The 19,090-nt window shown below is 36.7% G+C and overlaps 1 protein-coding gene across 19 annotated transcripts in view; it reads left to right on the top strand.

The window, feature by feature from the left end:
* LRCH3 (leucine rich repeats and calponin homology domain containing 3) overlaps nt 1–19,090 on the top strand; it is a 62,748-nt gene that overhangs the window by 34,690 nt on the left and 8,968 nt on the right. For 9 of the 19 annotated variants that reach the window (XM_072408334.1, XM_072408345.1, XM_072408341.1 and 6 more), the window contains 7 exons: nt 4,249–4,329; nt 4,937–4,985; nt 5,218–5,319; nt 5,430–5,533; nt 6,916–7,053; nt 7,130–7,207; nt 8,108–11,035. In XM_072408334.1, coding sequence (XP_072264435.1) covers nt 4,249–4,329; nt 4,937–4,985; nt 5,218–5,319; nt 5,430–5,533; nt 6,916–7,053; nt 7,130–7,207; nt 8,108–8,314 — 759 coding nt within the window. In that variant the 3' untranslated portion in view covers nt 8,315–11,035. Of the gene's footprint in view, nt 1–4,248; nt 4,330–4,936; nt 4,986–5,217; nt 5,320–5,429; nt 5,534–6,915; nt 7,054–7,129; nt 7,208–8,107; nt 11,036–11,429; nt 17,262–19,090 lie in introns of those variants that run through there. The other 10 variants (XM_072408350.1, XM_072408348.1, XM_072408349.1 and 7 more) reach the window with 3 other exon arrangements.

Here is a 19,090-nt window from a genome sequence, read left to right as displayed (position 1 = left end):
CCTACTGGGAAAATGTATGGAAGGATTATGGTGCTCCCTGTAGGGATCCAGACATTTCTGTAGTGTTTGATATTTTTGTTTAGTGGGCTAAATTTTTCACTAGGTTAGATCAGCCATGTCTATGGTGGCATGATTGCCAGTCACCCAAGCCTTTTCATATTATGGCACCAATTGCTATTTTAAGGGAGGTGGGCTAGATGTTAGTGTTTTGACAAAATATTTTTTCTTCCCTAGATATCATGACATTTTTTGTTTGTTGTTTTGTTGTAGTATGCTGCTAGGAGGCACTGGTTAGGGTTCAATCACTTGGAGACTAGATCTGTATGTGTTTTCTAAAGAAAAGTTATATCTCTTTCCACATACTTGATCTGTTTTTATATAGTTGTTTGGCTTTAAACAAAAGATTAAGCAGGTACATAGTAATGACTCCGCCAGGAGGATTTCCTAGTCAGAAAAACAAAAGTGTAGCATCATTACTTGGCATTTTCTAGACGATAACTGTTTAAAGTTGATACACACTGTAATGTGTCCGCTTTCAACTTGCTGCTTCTGACCTAAAAAAAAGAAGGTCTTGTTATGCCTCTCTTGGTTCAAGGGTGTCAAACTCAAATACACAGTGGGCCAAAATAAAAACTTAGACAAAGTCGTGGGTCAACCATTAAATTTTTTTGAAAAAATTGAGAAAATGTTTCCTTCTCATTAGATTTAAACCCTTTCCATATGGAAACAAAGAGGTTTTGCTTCACATTCAATCTGGAACAAGCTTATAATAGAGAACAAGGCATAAAAAAATGTTTTTTAATTTTATTTTAAAAATCCTGTGCCTCTTTCTCTATTTGTAGCCTTATGCGTGAAATTTCAATGCACAGGCTAACAATACCAAATATTCTTCTATGAAAATCCTACCATTCAAGTCCATGTCTTGGAGTAGCAAAGGAAAGTACAGCCGAGAGGGAGTGCTGGAAATGCCAGACGCGGCCACTGCAGAGCTAAATCTTATGAGTGGCCCGGGCTGAAACCCCCTCTTCATTGAAATAACGCCGCTACTAAAATTCCCAGCATTATTTGCGTCTATAAAACAGTTCAGTGCTGGGCCACGTATAGGCAGATAGCCCGCTGGTCTATAGACGCAAGTGATGCCAGGAATTGTAGTAGCGGCAGGTCAGCTGCAGTTCATATTTAGGATTCCTTTGGGGGCGAGAGTTTGAAACCCCTGCACTAGATTGTTGTTTCTGCAGTATTTTTTGGGTCTGGCAAAGGGGTGGGTTCTGTGTTGCTGCTTATTGACTTTTCAGGCAGAAGATTCTCATAAGCACCTTTACCTCTTTCCTCTTTTAGTACGTTCCTCAGGATGCTGCCAGATCACAATTCTTTACAGACAAAACCTGCATTTGTTTTGTGGTGCTGCACAATTTTTCTCTAAACATAACCAAATAAAACCCAAATAAACCAAATCTTTAGCTCCAGCATTTTATGCGGTAGTGTAGAGGTAGGCAGCTCTGCCCTGGTGGGGGCTTCCCTAGTCCAAGGTTTTGTGCCAAAGGAAAGTGAAATTCTTCATTCCAGCTTTTTAGGGATGCTTCAATTAAATAAAAAATGTATTGTTGAGCTTTTCACCTCACTTGGAAAGGCACCACAACTCACAGTAAAGCTATGCCTTGTGTGTAGTGGGTTAAGAAAAAAAAACTACAGCAAGTCCGATGCGTTGGTTTGGCAACTTCTGGAATTGAAATAAAATAGATTCCATACTAATTTTGGTCCGATACTTGCACCCTGAGGTGGATAAAACACAGATACATAACAGGTGTTTCTGAGATCTGAATTATTCTGCAATGGAACTTTATTCTGCTGATTTTTTTCTACATTGGACTGTTTTGATAAAGTTGACTGGCATTCGTTTGCAACTGTCTCTTTTTAATTTTATGCTACATTTGCAGAACACAAAACGTTGCTACTGTATCCTAAATTTAGAATTAACACTCACTTTTTCTGCACGAGATAAATAACTATTTAAACTCACTTGCTAAATTGTTCTGAAATATGAGAAGTAACATATGTTGTATTGCATTTCTGTAAAGCATCTTATTTCCAACACATGAGCTGTTGTATACAGAAATATTCAATGTTTTTTATACAAGGCCCTATTTATTTTTAGACATATAGAAGTAATGTGCATGCACCTCCTCATATTTTGTTCACAGTACATCCCTAGCTTATTTACTCATATCCATGGTATATTTTGTTTGTCATTTTTTAGCACATTAAAACCAATTTTTCCCATTAAGAGAAGGATTGCTGATATAGACCCATTTGTACCACAAGCCCTTGGGTGCATTTGTGCTCCGCAATGCATCCCACACAACACAATTAATGATTTTCAGTATAGCCAGTTCACAACAAAGTGTTGCAAAGTGGTGAGAAAAATAGTAAATATTGTATTTTTGTGCAGAGATGTTCATATGGTACCTAAATGAAAACTAATTAAAGACTTACCGGAAATGCAGGAAGGTGCATTTTTACATTTGCTACTGCAAATCTCACAACTTTTTAAGGTGCAAATGAGAAAGCAGATGATTACATTGGGAAGCGGGATTTTTATTTCTGGTCACCTTATACCCTGCACCTTTCTGGGAACCTGGTACTTTTTTATTATTATTTATTAACTTCAGTTTCCATATTCTTGCAGTGTTAGGGGGGCTGTCCGGTTAACAGATTTTCCAAATGCATTCCTGGTCCACTTAAAAATTTGGTATGGGTTATTGACAATGAGTGGCAACGCTAACTTGTGGTAAAGTGCACGAAACAAGGTGTGAATCCTGCTTTGGGAAATTCTGTTTCTATCAAGTGTTTTGTAAACCTTTAAGGGATAAGAAAGGGTAGCCTTGTAGTAAAAAATATTCTTGTCTAAACATAATCCAGAGATTTGTGTTCTATCGTTCTTGTTATTCTAAAGCTAAAGTTGCTTTGTACAAATGTATTTGAAAAAATGTACTTTAAGCATCCTGGTTATATTTCATTGTTTTCTTTCTTACTTGTATAAAAATGTGATGTATAGACCATACAAATGATTTTTTATGTAATGTACACTTTGCCTTGGTTTGCATTTTTCCTTAAAATTTAAGCACGTTCTACTCAGCGTCTATATTATATGTTTCAAGGAATTTTTTTTTATAAAAAAGTGAAAGTGAGAAAAATTCAGGAGCAGACACTAAGTAAAGCTCAGGTGTCAAAAACAAATTCTGTAAATGTTGCTCTTAGAGGTTTTCACCCACTTGTTCCCTGAAAACATTTTAGGGGTAATATCTAATAGAGCAGTGGACACTGCAATAAAATCTTCCCCAAGCTATTTGAAAAAAATTATGTTCAAAGTTTTTATGTAATAAAGCTATGTCTCTATATTTATCTTTCATAAATATGGGCACAATGAACTAAATATATGCAAACTAAATAAAGTTGACATATTTGGGGTAATGTGATATTTCGGCAGTGAACAATGGAACCATTTTCTTTTTGAAATACATCTGCCACTAGTCACTGCTAGTGCTGCTAATATCCATTTGTATCTATTCGGTAGTTTCCTAGCTCTTATTTTTCATGAATATGAACATTTGTGTTCCATCCACAAGTAGAACATTGGAAAATACTGCTAAAAATACTTGTTTTATTGAATGATTCTCTGTATACGGCAGGATCCTGTTTAAATCACAATAGTAAATGTGTAAAAGTTATTTTTCATTTTTAAGTAAGCTGTAATGCTTAAGATACATAGAACCTTAATATATCCTAGATTCATTCCACATGGGAGACTGCTCTTTTTGACTAGGTCAGTGCAAAACATGACACGGCACATGTTTTAGGACTTTCATTTTATTGTATGTATTGACTGTTTATGGCAAATTTACTATGCATTGTATGTGCAATTAAACAGGCATTCCCTTTGTATGTATCAGCAATATGTGTGTTAGTGGGTCTTGTCATGCATTGCCTAACTTGATCTTGCCACAACATGCTTGTGCTTTTGAACTGCAGTTTCATTACAGCGATGAGCTCTTTTTTTGCTTTACATTGTGTGCATCATTACTGCTGAGTTTAGCTTCCTCCTTCCTCTGTATAGTTGCATGCAGTTGGCTGATGACTGTGTGTGGTACAGCTATAAAACAAAAGCAACTACCCATTGTGAGAACACATTCTTTTAGCTGCCTTGTTTCCATCTTTCTTTCTTCTATCTTTTCTTCCTGCTGCTGGCAGAATGGCTTTGAGCCACACTTTGTCTTTGAGATTGACTGTAACACCAATACCATAAAAAGGAGGCCAGGAAGCCACATCCAGGTGAATAAAGCATGCTGGCAAATACTGTATTGGGTATATCAAAATGTTTTTTTTTCCACAATCCTAGCCTTGGTCATACTTTGGTAATATTGCTTTGTCAATGTGCCTATGACTATCATAACAATAATATTCTTATACTCTATCCACAACGCATCATATACGTGTCTTAAACTTTCTCATGTTGTGAATGTGCATAGCGAATTTTTGGAACTTCCAAGATGAAGGTTTTGATGCTTTTTGTACAACTCATTGTACAAGAATTGATTCTGACCTCAAAATAAATTTCAACTTGCTGAAGAAATTTATTTATTTGTAGTTTTTTTTTTGTTTACTACTAAAAGAAAGCACTCAACAACATTTATAATGTCTGAAGTCTCTTGGTCTTTGCATGAATTCCAGATATCTTAACTGATCTTCATATATAATCCTGTTATTTACAGGAGAATTATTTTTATCTTTATTTGCTCATAATGTGTGTGTGTGTGTGTGTGTGTGTGTGTGTGTGTAATAGTATTGTGTGTGCTGTATATGTATGTTTATATTATATTTCACAATTGTTGTGGTATGATATATTTTTTCCTTCATTTTTGTGATGTTTTGTTTGCAGAGTGATGAGAGGTCATCGGTCACTGCTGTATCACCCTCCTCTCAAACAAGTAAGTGAAGTATTAATTTCCTCTTTTCTTATCTTTTTTCAATTTTCAGCAACCAGTGACTACATTTGCAGTTGTTTTTTGTGTAGAGTTTTGTTATTTTGCTCAATTCCTTGGCAGTAAGAGTTACAAAATGAATAACCTTTCATTTAGGATCTTTCTCTGCCGCAGTAGTCTGGTCAATTCTGATAAGTTTATGATTGTTTATTGCTGAAATCTACATTTGTCTTTGCAGTACATTTGTCCTCACCAGCGTCTGCCTCGCCATACCGGAGCTCACCTCAGCGACCAGAAAGCTTCCTATTCAGAGCTGCAGTTCGGGAGGATGTTAAAAGAAGTCAGTGTTGAATTCTGTTCCTATTTGATATTAAAATTTATTTCTTGTATACAACAACAGCTTGAAGTTGCATTTCTATATGTTTTGTTTAATTAGTTTGTTTCCAACAGGCACCACACCACCATTAGCTGCTCCCACGAGTGACAACTCTGGGTCTGGTCAAAGTATAAGAGTGCAGCAAGAGGAGCAGAAAATAACAGATCAGCTCAGGAAGGTTTGTACCCAAATACTTTCTGTTTATCCATCTCCTTTTATAATCCATTTGACATACTTGGCTAAAATCAAAGGAGAAAGGGCAGCTGGACTCTGGATGTTTGTATCTTGATTGTTTCTAAATAAATGCTAAGTCTTCATAAGTGAGGAGCTTAGTGATACTATTTACAAATATACCCAACTTCACCAGCAGCATGTGTCAAGCTTTGTCTCCAACTCGCAAAAGGGAAGAAAACCATCAACTCTGAAGATGCACTTCCTAACCCCCATATACCTCTATTCCTTCCTATGCAAATTAGCATAGAAATATCCGAATATAATGCACCTGCTAACCGGCTTTTTGGCAACTTCCTTTACTCTTCTTTGCAACAAGACCTGTCACTCATTTATACAGCACATAAGGTAGCTGCCTTTTAAAAGTACTCTACTTTCTTTCAGCAAATGAATTGTAGCACTGGGCACTTGCACTTTTTTTGCCCCTTTTTCCCAGCTGTTGACATATCCTTGGTAGCCGAGGAAGGAGCATGCTGGGACAGTTTTTACTTTTAGCACAACCTCATATGGAGTAACGGTCAAGCATTCGATTGTGCTTCTTATTATCTAGCTAAGGAAGGAAGAAGGAGAAGGAAATGCCAGACAGAAAAATGTGCAGGGGAATGATGGCTGCAGGTGGTAATATTGGACAGGGAGCAATAAAGAGCTGTGCACATGGACAAGGAGCAGCAGAAATAAAGCTTGGATCATGACATGCATCTCTTATTTCCATACTAAAAGTGAGGGTGGATGGAAAAAGTAGTCCAAGGACAGAAAATTTTTTATGCTCATCTAAGTGTAAACCATGTTTGTAGCAAAACTATCAAATAGTAACTACACACACCCTACTTTAACTTTTTAGTAAATTAGCTTGGTTTAAGTCTAGCGTTACATTTGACAGACTTACTATATATTATTGTAGTTAAAGGGCCTTCTTAAATTGGTAGTCAGTGGAGAACCGCCGTCTTACATTGGTAGTCAGGAACAAAGTTGCCCCCTACATTGGTAGTCAGGAACAAAGTTCCCCCCTTACATTGGTAGTCAGGAACAAAGTTCCCCCCTTACATTGGTAGTCAGGAACAAAGTTCCCCCCTTACATTGGTAGTCAGGAACAAAGTTGCCACCTTACATTGGTAGTCAGGAACAAAATGCCCTTTTACAGACCGATAAAAAAAAAGTCCTTGGCATTAGTGGTTACTTATCAATGCAGGCACCATCTGACAGGAGATTGTTCTGCCACTGCTTAAGGAACCCTGGTTGAGAAATGTCTCTAGCTTGTACTGGTAGCTGTGTGACACAAGACGTCTTTTTTTATAATAAACACTTTTATTTTCCTCCTTTTTCTTTTAGAACATAGAGTCACGGTTAAAGTTGTCGCTTCCTAGTGACTTGGGAGCAGCTCTGACAGATGGTGTCGTTTTGTGTCATCTAGCCAATCATGTTCGACCAAGATCTGTTCCAAGTATCCACGTTCCCTCTCCAGCTGTTGTAAGTACTCTGTCTGTTTTATGTTATAATATTTGTTTGAAAACAAGTTTTGACACCGCTGATTGTCTCCCAACAGCCAAAGCTTACAATGGCAAAATGCAGAAGAAATGTGGAAAACTTCCTGGAAGCCTGCAAGAAAATTGGTGTCCCCCAGGTAAGATGCTCCCCTGGGAGAAATCGTGCACGTGCTGGATACAATTACCTTTTATTGTGTGTGTGATGCCTACACAACATTTCATTTTTTTCTATGATGGCAGTTTCACTTCTACAAAATGCTTACCTGTAGTTTTGCAATGGTAATAAGAAAACATAAAGTACACTTCACACATGGTAGGCTTTTTAATTATCAAACGTACTTATGTCTTTTCCTGTTCAGATTTCATGACACTTATCTGATTACATGTGGAATTCAGTGTTTATAGACTTTTTAGTAGACAGAGCCTGCTGCCTCAGACAGTTCATTTGTTACGTGGTGTTCTTTAGAACTGTCTAGCCATATTGTAATAGACTATTAATTTGCACTGAAGATTCTTCAATGCACAATTGTGTTACTGTAGATGGGCCAGACAAGAGCAACCTTTGTATATCATATAGCAGAATAAGTTACTGCAATACTATGATATGGTTGTTCAGGATAGTCATAGGAAGAATGTATATTTAAAGTACTACATTAATTAACAATGATTTGTATGTTAGTAGAATGTTTTTGAAGTGGAGGACTTAACAGAAAATTAGAGTATATTGTGAAGAATGATAGCAATACAGTCATGGTAGTACAATATTGTTTTAGCTCAGTCAGTGTTTACTGTAATTTAAACTCTTAAACTGGTTGACTGTTTTTTTGTGTTTATTAATCTCCTTGCTTATATGTTTTCTAATAAAACAAAAGATAGTTTGGCTAACCAAGAACATTACCTTTTTACCACTTTTTCTGCTTTTTTTAGTTGTTGTCAGGATTCTAGTGTCTTCAGTGATGTGATTCTAACTGCATGATTGTGTTTGCATGACTGACTCTGCATTTCTATTTTCCCTTCCTGCTTGCCCTCCTGGACAGGACAAAGTTTGTCTCCCTTCAGACATTCTTCAGCTAAACCTCTGCAACATTAAGGGGACTCTGGAATGTCTCCTATCCTTTGGAGAAGGCTTACGAGCACCAACTCTTTCCTCCCACCTTCTGGGCTTTGGGGTTTTTTACTGCACCCTTATGCTTCTCCTATTCCTGCTCTATCGCTGGGTTCTTACCTTCTGGACACAGGCATGAAGAGACAGGGAACCAGATTACTAACATTTGTTAGGGTGACCCTGCCATTGAATTCTTCCACAAATCACCATTCTTTACTAAGCACAAACCAGTGTTAAGCATCAAATATCCAATAAGTGTACATCCACCTAAGCCAACATTGCAAAACTGTATGACCTCTACAACTGTGATTTACTGGTGAATGTTAAGGATAGATATACATTAAATGCTGCTTATCTCTAGCCCTTTTTCTTAGGGTTCCTTCTGTAGAAGGCTGCCTGATTTAGTAGTCAAGTACTGAATGAATAGTGGCAAAAAGCAAGGACCACTAATCTCATGGATAAGCAATTTAACTACTATAGGCTTGCTGTAATTTTTTTGTGCCTCTGCCAATTGCTGGGTTTGATTTTTTTTTTTTTGTCCAGATTTACATTCTGTTAAAGCAATTTCATTGTTAATAGGTTTTGGTTTCAATATTGATTTTATAATATACCATTCCTGCATCATTATAGTATATCTAAGTTTTAACCCAGTTAAAAGGTAATAAGTTTGCTTGGATCAAGTACTGTATTCTTAAAACTTACAAGGAATCCTTTAGTATCTCCATTTTTTCCTAAATATCTTTAATTGTTACAGGTTGGCAGCCATCTAAAACTGTTGCATGACGCGAATTTAGGGGCCACAAGGCAGGCTGCTAAAAAAACGTATAAATATGTTTAGCCTTTGGAATGGGTTTATGCTAAAAGACTGTTGCTACACTGCTTCTTGTCACAAGCCGTGGTACCTCCAACTAGCACATACATGACTACACTGCACACAGGTCAGCATGAGGAACCACAGCGTACATCTAGGATAGCAGCTATTTGGTTAAGTACTTAAAGAGGAAAGGGAGCACCAAAAGTTTGTACAAAGGAAAGGCATGTTTATACATTATATCAGTATATATAACGATGTGTGACCCCGTGGCCACTTTATTAAAACACATGAAGCCTTTTCCTTGTCTCCTCCCCTATAATGGAATGTTCTGTGCAGCCCAATGCAGAAAATGCTTCTTGGGACAATGCAAGGGGAAAAAATCACAGGTTCAAGCAGATCGTTTTATCCACTCTCCAGTCAAAAATTTCCCCTTAATGTCCTATTTCTGATACTTCTTTCCTGGCAAGTTCAGATTGACCTCCTAACTATGATATGCTGACTTGTTTGATCAATTGTTCAACTCAAAAGGCACAAGAGGTAGTAGATGAGGATTACAACAAGGCAACATACTATTGGGGGACAGGTAGACAGTAATAGTAGCCTTCATATATTCCTCAACTCAGGTTTCTTCTTAAGTACCTGTGGCATGAAATTTGTTATACCCATTTAATATATTTATATATCCCATGTGCTTGAAATATTGAACTCTCCTTGTGAAAATCCTTTTAAACAGGCCCATTTGCTTCATGGCAGACTCAGACTAATTAGATAAGAAATGAAGACATTTTGATCTGTATACTGTTAATATTTAATTAAGGGGTAACTCTGCAACCTAGCACTTTTAGCAGCTTAGCAATGGTATTCCAGTATTTCTGTCATGACCAATTTACTTCACAAACCTAGCAGTCAGGTTGGATGAAGATAAAGTAGATGGTGTGCAGATCTTGATAATGACAGAGCAATCCTTCTCATGATTTACTAATATTTGTATTAGGATCTGACAAAAAAAGTCAGAATAATGTTGTCTTTGATTTGCTAATTTTATTACTGTCAAGCTTTTTGCAAAGGGTCTAATTTAATGGGGGCCCCAATTTATCTTAAATTTAAGTATTTTTCAAATATTTGTTGGAGACAATAAACATGTTCTCATGATGAAACATGGCAAACTGGATGTATCCTGGCTTTTTACAACACAGCAATGTGCCTCAAGCTTTTGTACGAGGAATTGCAAGCAAATGATGTAAAAGCTTAGTAATCAGGTACATTTTCAAATCTTTGTATACTCTGAAATGCTGACTAAGATTGCATAAAAACTAAGCAGATGGAAACCATGTACCTAAAGCTTGCAGTATGGTAAATATTGATGAGCACAAACCACATCTGTCTTCTTCTCACTTCCCAATTATAATTCTCATCAATGCATAAAAGCAACAATATGGCTGCCTCCTATGGAATTATGAGATTGTTCTGGAAGATACCTAATACCACATAGTATCACCAACAATAAACTGAGTGTATTTCACTTAGTCATATAGTATTCATTCTGCAAATGTTCTTTTATAGGATAAGACAGATTGATTTTACCATTTAATTTTCTTGCATCGATATACTGTAGCAATACGATAAAGTCTGTACAAGGCGGGCAGAATTTACAGGATTATGTGCCTTACTCACCCTAAACCTAATGACGCAGTCAGATTTGTGTTTTAGAGTTTAGAAGTAATGAAGGTAAAGATGTCAACAGCTTTGTGGTGGGTAGTCCTAGCTACAAAATCCATGCAAATGATTTCCATCTTTACACATTTATACTGCATAGTTGTTGGTGGAATCTAACAGTGCGTGACTGACATTATTACTATCAGTGCAGTGTACTGTCCTCTCTTGGCAGAGAGACCTAAATCATAGCTTCTGTTAGTGAATCACAAGGAGGATATGATATGGTGAAAGCAGAGCACTGGTATATAATGTTTTTTTATGCTTCTCTTCTGCCAATTGCACTTTGTTTTTCAGCTAAACTTTTCTAAATAAATTTTGCTACAGACTTCACGAGTCGCTTCTGTCATTTCTTTTAGCTCTTTTTCTCTTGTCTATGAGATGGGAATGTATACTCAATAACATTTTAACAAAGCTTCTGACTTCTGGAAATGTTCAATCTTCTGCCATCTTTTAGCATGTGCTGTGAATGTACACTGATTAGAAATTTACGCAATTCATTGTTCATATTTCTGCCCAATACCTTTCCATGCATGGTGAGTTTTTCCTTAGCATCACACATCAGGTTTCCTTAGCATCACACTTTCTGTTCTTTCATATTTTCTGTTTACATACATGTTTTGTTCATTCATGCTTTAGTTTAGCATTTTTTTATGCATTAGAGTGTATTTTTATGTTTTTGTTTTTTTTGTTCTACTTCTTTTCTTTTCTCATTCCTTACACCTAGGATCGCTTGTGTTTGCCTCTTCACATCCTTGAAGAGACCGGACTTGTGGAAGTGGCAGGAACTGTCCAGGCATTGTTGGACCTTGTCCCCCCCAAAGTCATGTCCCCAACCGGTGTCTGATGTGCTCAGTAGCCCCTAGTTTCCTATTTTGTGCACTTCTGCTTCCCACTCATCACTCATGAGAGAACCCCTGACCATAAACACACAAGGGGTACAGTGTATGTGAAAGGTCCATTTTGTCTGCAACAGGTTTTAACTGAAGATTTTTTATTTTAAAAGTTTTACCGCACAGTTTTTTTTTTTATTTAACACTGTTCTGAGCATTTCCTGATACAGGTTGCATTCCGCATTACAGCTGTAATGCGGCCCAAAACTAAGAGCTGAAAAAGGTGCAATAAACTATGTGTATTACAGACCACCAATAGTATGAGGAGTTCTAGACCTAAAACCTTACAAGGGACAATTACATTTGCCTCCTCCCCTGAATTTGGAGGTACCTCAAATTCTGCTACCAAATATAAAGAAGGCCACAGTGTGTCTACAGTACCTTCTTCAAACTGGTTTGCATGGACATTCTAGAGAATATCATGAGTTATGAAAAGGTCATCGTCATTCTTCACTTCAGGAAATGATCAAGATTAGGCATCACCATCATTTGGTTTAGGATGAAAGGACTTCTGCTCCAGAGGAAACTTTAATACACACAAGGTATTTTCCTATATTGCAGATGTCGACATTGGAACAGATGTAATCACACCTTACTGACACTTTTTTTTAGTCTTTTAACCTTTCATTTTTAAATACTTCATTTTCTTATATTGTTTAAACATTAATTTTCTAAATTCACTGAACTAGTGAAGGGTTTGTGGGTTGTTTTATTTATAATTTATTTATTTTTTTCTTATTGTAAGATTTTGGCTCTCCCATATGTGGTCATATCAGACACAAGAAAGGGTTAAATTACTCCGTATTTAGTGTTGATTTAAAATGTGGTTATATTAACTCCACCCAACTCACTTTATCTAGTCAGTGATGGCCTAATATTTTTCCCCATGTTTTTTTGTCAGGGGAAATACGGTTGCCAGGAGATGTCTTCTTGTACAGAAATCGAGTTAATTATTAGATGGATAAATTGCAGAATGTGAGAAAATAGGGTTAGGCTTCTTTAAAATTACAGAATTGTGTGTCAATGGATTTTAACTGCTCAAGACAATCATCCGCACCACAAGTATAAAGCCAACAAGTTTTCTGTGTGTTCAAATCAAAAGTGCAAAATGTACCTGCTTTAGAATATGAAATAAGTGTAGACACAAAATATGAAACAAATGTTCAGTTTAAAATTATTTTTAGGCGGTTTTATTATACTGCAGCAGTGAAGACCACATACTCCTATGTATGAGTAAGTGTTTTTTCCAAACGTTTACCCTTACATAGTACCTAAATCTAATAATAGGGAGAGTAGGGGGGGTTACCTTGTATTTTATTCCTGTGCAACCACCTCCCTATGTATACAAGTACAAGACAGAAGATAAATAAACCTAGAACAGATTATGTTGGAGTAAGAGAGGGAATTTTTGGTTTGTAATCAATATAAACACATAAAACATATAATAAAATATATAACATCTTGGGTGTTATTATAGAACTCTGTTGCTTTACAAGTAAAGTTCCAGTTTCTATTTTTACAAGTGCATGTAAACATAAACATGTTCAAGTTTTATTGGTCTCTGTCTCCTAGTAGCTAGATATGTTAACATGCTGACTGACTCATGATCAAAAATAAACTTATTTCAGTTCCAGAATCCAACCATTAGTGGTGCTGAGTTTGAAACATTTAAGGTGTTTTGGCTTGTGGGTTTTTAGCATTCCTCTCTCCCTGTAACTCATAGGAAATTGGTAAATTTTATTTTTCTTTTCAAACTAGTGAGGTCCTGGTTTTATCCTTTGATCAAGAAAGCTATTTTGCATATTTTGTGTCCAATTAAAAAATGTATTTTTTTTAGTTGTTTTGTGCAAATGTTATCTGATCTAAGAAGTTTGGATTGTTTATGAACTAGTACATAAACTACTGGGGTTGTGCACTTCTGGTTTGAACACAACATAAACTTTGTAATACAATTCAAGTCAGTGAGCTTCAGGAATGTGTTGGCATGTTATGATATACCTACAGTTAAAGAAATTTATTTTATGCACATTATTTTTTATACTAAGTCAAGAAATCCCATATTTTAGATGAATGGTTAGTTCACCTTTTAAGCTGTACATTTGTCAGATTACAGATCAGTTCCTCTATAGTTTTTCAGCATTGATTAGAAATTGTCACTATAGTTTGGTCGAAGTCTTTCTGATATGTAGGGTTATTTTGGGGTTAATGTAAGTAAGTTAGCTTCTGAGAGAACTGTATTACAGTGCAATATCCCAACACTGCAAACCTGGTTACAGAAGAGCAGAGCACAGACAGGCTGTAGGCAGATCCTTGACCAAGCTGTATTGTGTAAATGCAGTAGAGAAAAGTAGAGTTGTGTTTTCTTAGTTATGCCTGAATCATAAGACTGGTTGCACAGTTAATAAACTTTTGCTAGGTAATATGTTTACCTATACTGCTTGTGGCCATTAACGCTTTAATGCAACGCTTGTTAAGGTGCAGTATAATACATGTAAATGCACATGGACTAAATTTGAAACCAGCTTTTCAATTTTGTTTTTTACACATTTTTCATCCACCATTCATGCATTTTTCGAATTGAATCAAATTAGATAAATTTAAATTGATAACTAGACCACTTAAACAGTTATGTATTTTTTCCCCACCTAAAGTGGAACTAAATTTGCGATATTTACCAGTCCCCAATCCTTAGCAGGGCACCACCACCATCTTCTTTCTTCTCTTCCTAGAGAGGATCTTAGGCCATCTCGATTGGCCTTGTTAGGATGAGGTAATTCACGCGGGGCCAAGTCCATTCCTTGCATGCACAAGGGAAGCTGAGATTGCCAAATATCTGGCAACCATTGCTGAAGCTTTGCATGCACAGGGATTATTGCAAAGGAGATATTTCCACAATAATGACCTGCCTGATTGTGGATTTTAGTTCTAATTTAGATACAGTTATTCTTACAAGGATCATCCGTAAGGAAAATGCTTTATCAGTGACACATTCCCATACAAATTTGTGAACTAGTGCTTGCATGAACTTATTACTATTTGTTTCTATAAATTAGAGTGAGCAGTATTTGTTTTTTGACACCAGGATTACCAACTTTGAAGTAATTGTTTTCACCTTGTCTGTCCAAGCCATTATTGATTTCCTCTCTCTTTATTTAAACTAAAAATGTAACAGATCAGCAGGGCCAAAGCTTCAAGTTTACTGAGCTTTTTGGAGCCCTCATTAGATTTCCTGCCCTGGGGGTGATCAGATTATACTGAACAGTTCTCCATTGATGTTTGGCAGCCTGTCCTATTATAATGTCTGCTTACATCATGCTGTTAAACAAGACTTCCTTGTGCAGAGATGAATTCAGACTTCAAGCATTGGTCAATTCAGTAAGAGAAGGGAAACGACAAAGACGTTTTTAATGAATATGTATTCCGAGGTACTGAAATTTTATTGACGGGTAAATTTTGCCTCTCACATTGGAGTTGCTTGCTGTTCTTTTTTTTCATGAGGAAAATGTATATTCAGTTTTTTATTCTACTGGTGGGCACTATCTGTATGTAACACAATCTCTCAGGAACCCTGAACATCAACCGCAACCATCTAAAGACTTTGTTTTGGCCAAACTGGTAAACTTGCATTGAAATAAGTAAATGGCCATATAAATAGGGTATGTATATTACAATACAAATACATATATGCATTTATGTATTGTGTATAGGGAGCTATTATATAGACCTGTGGTTGCCAACCTTTTCGGTCCCGCAAACCACTAAAATCACTGGCTCCTGACCGCGCATGTGTGGGATGACGCGTGTCACTCAAAGGGGGAGAAACCTCCCCCAAAGTGATGTCATCATGACATAACCCCACCCACTCTCCCATTGCAAATCTGAGCCTGCAATGGGAAAGTGGGCGGATTGTGTCCAGGGACACAGCCCACCCACTTACCCGAGCCTGGGAACTGTACAGGGGGCATGGTCCGCGGCTCTGGCCTGTGCGTTCCTCTATGCAGGGTCCCTCTCCTGACCCCGCTCGCCAGAGCCGCGGACCCCCAAACATTTTCTCACAGACCACCAGTTGGCAAGCGCTGATATAGACAACATAAAGGACTCAAACAATAGTGGCCATTTTTTTACTGCACCCCTTTTATAAGATTTGTCTGGTTCTGCCAATCTTGTCCTTGTGAGATTGGTGATTTTAGATTAGATGTTTTTTTTTTAATTGGTTTTTCTTTGTCTGTAGATACCTACTGGATGTAGTACCGATTTACTGTATGTGGTTTTAACTGACAATTTGTATAGGTTTTTTACCTTTTACATCCTTTAGAGCAGGGGGTGTCAAACTTTGGCCCGGGGGCCAAATGTGGCCCCCAACGGCCTTTTTTTGGCCCCCAGAGGAATCCTAAAAATGAACTGCAGCTGGGCCGCTACTGCATTGAAATAGCGCTGCTTCTACAATTCCCGGCATCACTCGCATCTATAGACCAGGGGGCTCTGCCTATGCGTGGCCCCATTGGACTGTTTTATAAAAGCAAATAATACCAAGAATTTTAGTAGCGGCGCTATTTCAGTGAAGAGGGAGTTTCAGCTGCGGGCCACTTATAAGATTTAGCTCCGCATTGGCCGTGTCTGGCGTTTCCAGCACTCCCTCTCAGCTGTACTTTTCCTTGCTACTCCAAGGCATGGACAAGTATGGTTGGATTTTCATAAAAGAATATTTGTTGTTTTTATTATTGTTAGCCTGTGCAAAAAGGTTACCATTAAAATTTAACTCGGAAACATACAAATAGAGAAAAAGGCATAAAATTTAAAAAAGAAAATGTTATGCCTCTTTCTCTATTATAGGCTTTTTCCAGTTTGGATGTGAAGCAAAACCTCTTTGTTTCCATATGAAAAGGCTTTACATCTAATGAGCAGGAAAAATCTCCTCAATTTTTTCAATACATTTCAAGGTTGGCCCGCGACTTTGTATAAGTTTTTAATTTTGTCCCTCTGTGTATTTGAGTTTGACACCCCTGCTTTAGAGCATTAGGACGGTTCTAGGAAGTGATATTTGTTTTTTTCTGTTCAGATGCTTGTAAAACTACACACATGTAATTAACATTTATATTTAACATACTCCTTGTAAAGGAGGCCATCCATGTATAGCAATCCCCTGATCTTTCTTCTAGTAGGAAAGGTCTGTGCCTTTATTACTCTATAAGACAAATGCCTTACTATGTTCATATTATTTTACTATTTTATGAAATGAAGTTTCTTTAAAAAAAATTGATATTGGAGATATACTGGTGTAATATATTGTATGAAAATTTCAGATTCATCTCCATTGTAAGATGTCTACAAAATAATAAACCCAAAGAGGACAGCAAGGCTGTCAATTACAAATAATTCCACTTGATGACAATCTTGAATCTCCCTCTATGCCGCAAAGAATTGAATGTATGAAAATCACTGTAAATATACACAATATAACCTTCTACCAGGTTTCAGGGTGTGAGTGCATTGCAGCTCCCCCAACCATTTTATTTGTAAGCCATACATGTTTGTATGGTAATTTTATTAGCATTTTTCATACATTTATACTGATTTTAACGCATAAATTCCTAATGTAAAACGCTGTTCATAAAGAAATGGCATCACCCAGTTTTTGTAAATGCTTTATAAATGCCTTTCACTGTTTTAGTTTGGTAGCTTAAATTTTTTGTTGGTATCACTTTCACTTTTCTTATCCGTAAAATATTATTTTACTTTTTTCTATTCATGCATCCTTTGGGGGGGGGGGGGGGGGGGGGAATGACAAGTTATTTAGAAGATAATAGAATATATTGGACAAGGTCCAATGCCAGCCAGTTTTGTCCATTTTTTGTGTTAAGGGTTGAGTACAAAAGTATTCAAATCTGTCAGGTTTGTTTAATGTCCCTGTTGAGAAGATAACCTACCACCTTTTTCACACACTCACACAGTGTCACATGGACAAACACCTCCACAAAAAGGGCACACCTTAGACATATATACCCCTACACATATAAATCATTCTTGATGACATTTATGTATTGAAGAAATATCTTCTGAATGATGTATCTTGAAATACAATGGTCACTTGTATCAACTGGGCAAACTATACAATCAGTGTACTGCTTTGCTTATCAATAGTTGTCATTGGGGTCACACCTGCACTACCGAACAGTGTAGTAAAATATTTGGAATGACATGAATGCATTTCTCTGCAAACTAAATAAATGCATGCCATTTGTAGCTGCTTTTACTATAAGGTTTAGGTGATTTCTGGAATGTTTACTGGTCTGAATGTTTCAAGATCTGGTGCACGTTTACTGAGGTGTTACAGCAACATTGTTTGGTATTTAGAAGGAAAATATTTATTAGGATCTCCGATATGGGGAAATCGGTATTTTTAATGGAAAGGCAGCATTTCAATTTGAAAGTAAAACTTTCCTACTTCAGACAAGTGAGTATAAATTGACCAAGCCACAGAATTCAGAGTAACTTTATAAATTGTGTTAGTTGTAGGGTTAGTTTTTAGGGCCATTTCAATAGTTTTTGTTTTCGCTTGCAAAATGCTTACACATTGCAGCTGTCAAATAATTCTGAATCATCTCAGAAACCATGATGCCATTGACACAACCCCACTCAGGCCTAATAATTCAGCACAGCCTAAACCCCCATTTATCCTCATGATCGGAGGCTTTTATTTAAAAAACAAAAAGTGTTTGCACACATACCTTACTGTAATAATTACTTTTATTCCCGTGTTCTGTATCCAGTAGGGACTGCATTTTGATATTTCTGTTAAAAAAGATACACCCTTCTAGTGCTTTTCATATCCATAGATTTCATATAAACATAATACAGGTTTGATATCCTGTGACATTGACAGTTCAGATCATTGCCTCCTGTGTGCCATTCTGTATTAAAAAAGTAATTGACAAATCAAGTACTTTAGCTAATTTTGGCCTCTATTTCCAAAGAACAAAGCAGCATTTGACAAGTTTCAGCATTAAAAGATTTCCTGCTAACAGATGAGTGTCCCATTGAATAGAGTTTATGTAATGGTAATTTTGTCCCAATGCACAGAGTTTATGTAAGAATAACAGACGTGTTTAGCACAGACACACTCAGTACTTGGTTCCTTTACTATGTTATGTGTGGTTTTACAACCAATTTAGAATTATAACAAAAGCTTAGAACCCTCACCAGGTTTGCTTGGCTTTTAAATTATATTTGTGTATTTGTTTATGGGGGTTTGGGTATATAAAACGTGTACAGATAGACAAAATGGGTTGGGAAATCAACTTCTGTAAACATGACAATACACAATGCTTTGTACTGGTTGTTTATTTCTGTAAATACATTCCATGTTTTGAGACTGTTAAAAGTATATATTTGTGTCTGTACATGTAGTAGATCTTCTTCAAATTGTCTAATATACTTTTTTTTCTGTCAGAAAGATACATGAAAAGTTTGAATAAACATGTACCTTTGCAGCTGT

The sequence above is a fragment of the Pyxicephalus adspersus genome, chromosome 4, assembly GCF_032062135.1.
Source record: "Pyxicephalus adspersus chromosome 4, UCB_Pads_2.0, whole genome shotgun sequence".
Taxonomy (NCBI): domain Eukaryota; kingdom Metazoa; phylum Chordata; class Amphibia; order Anura; family Pyxicephalidae; genus Pyxicephalus; species Pyxicephalus adspersus.
The sequence above is the reverse complement of the archived record's forward strand: the minus strand, read 5'-3'. Positions and strand labels throughout refer to the sequence as shown.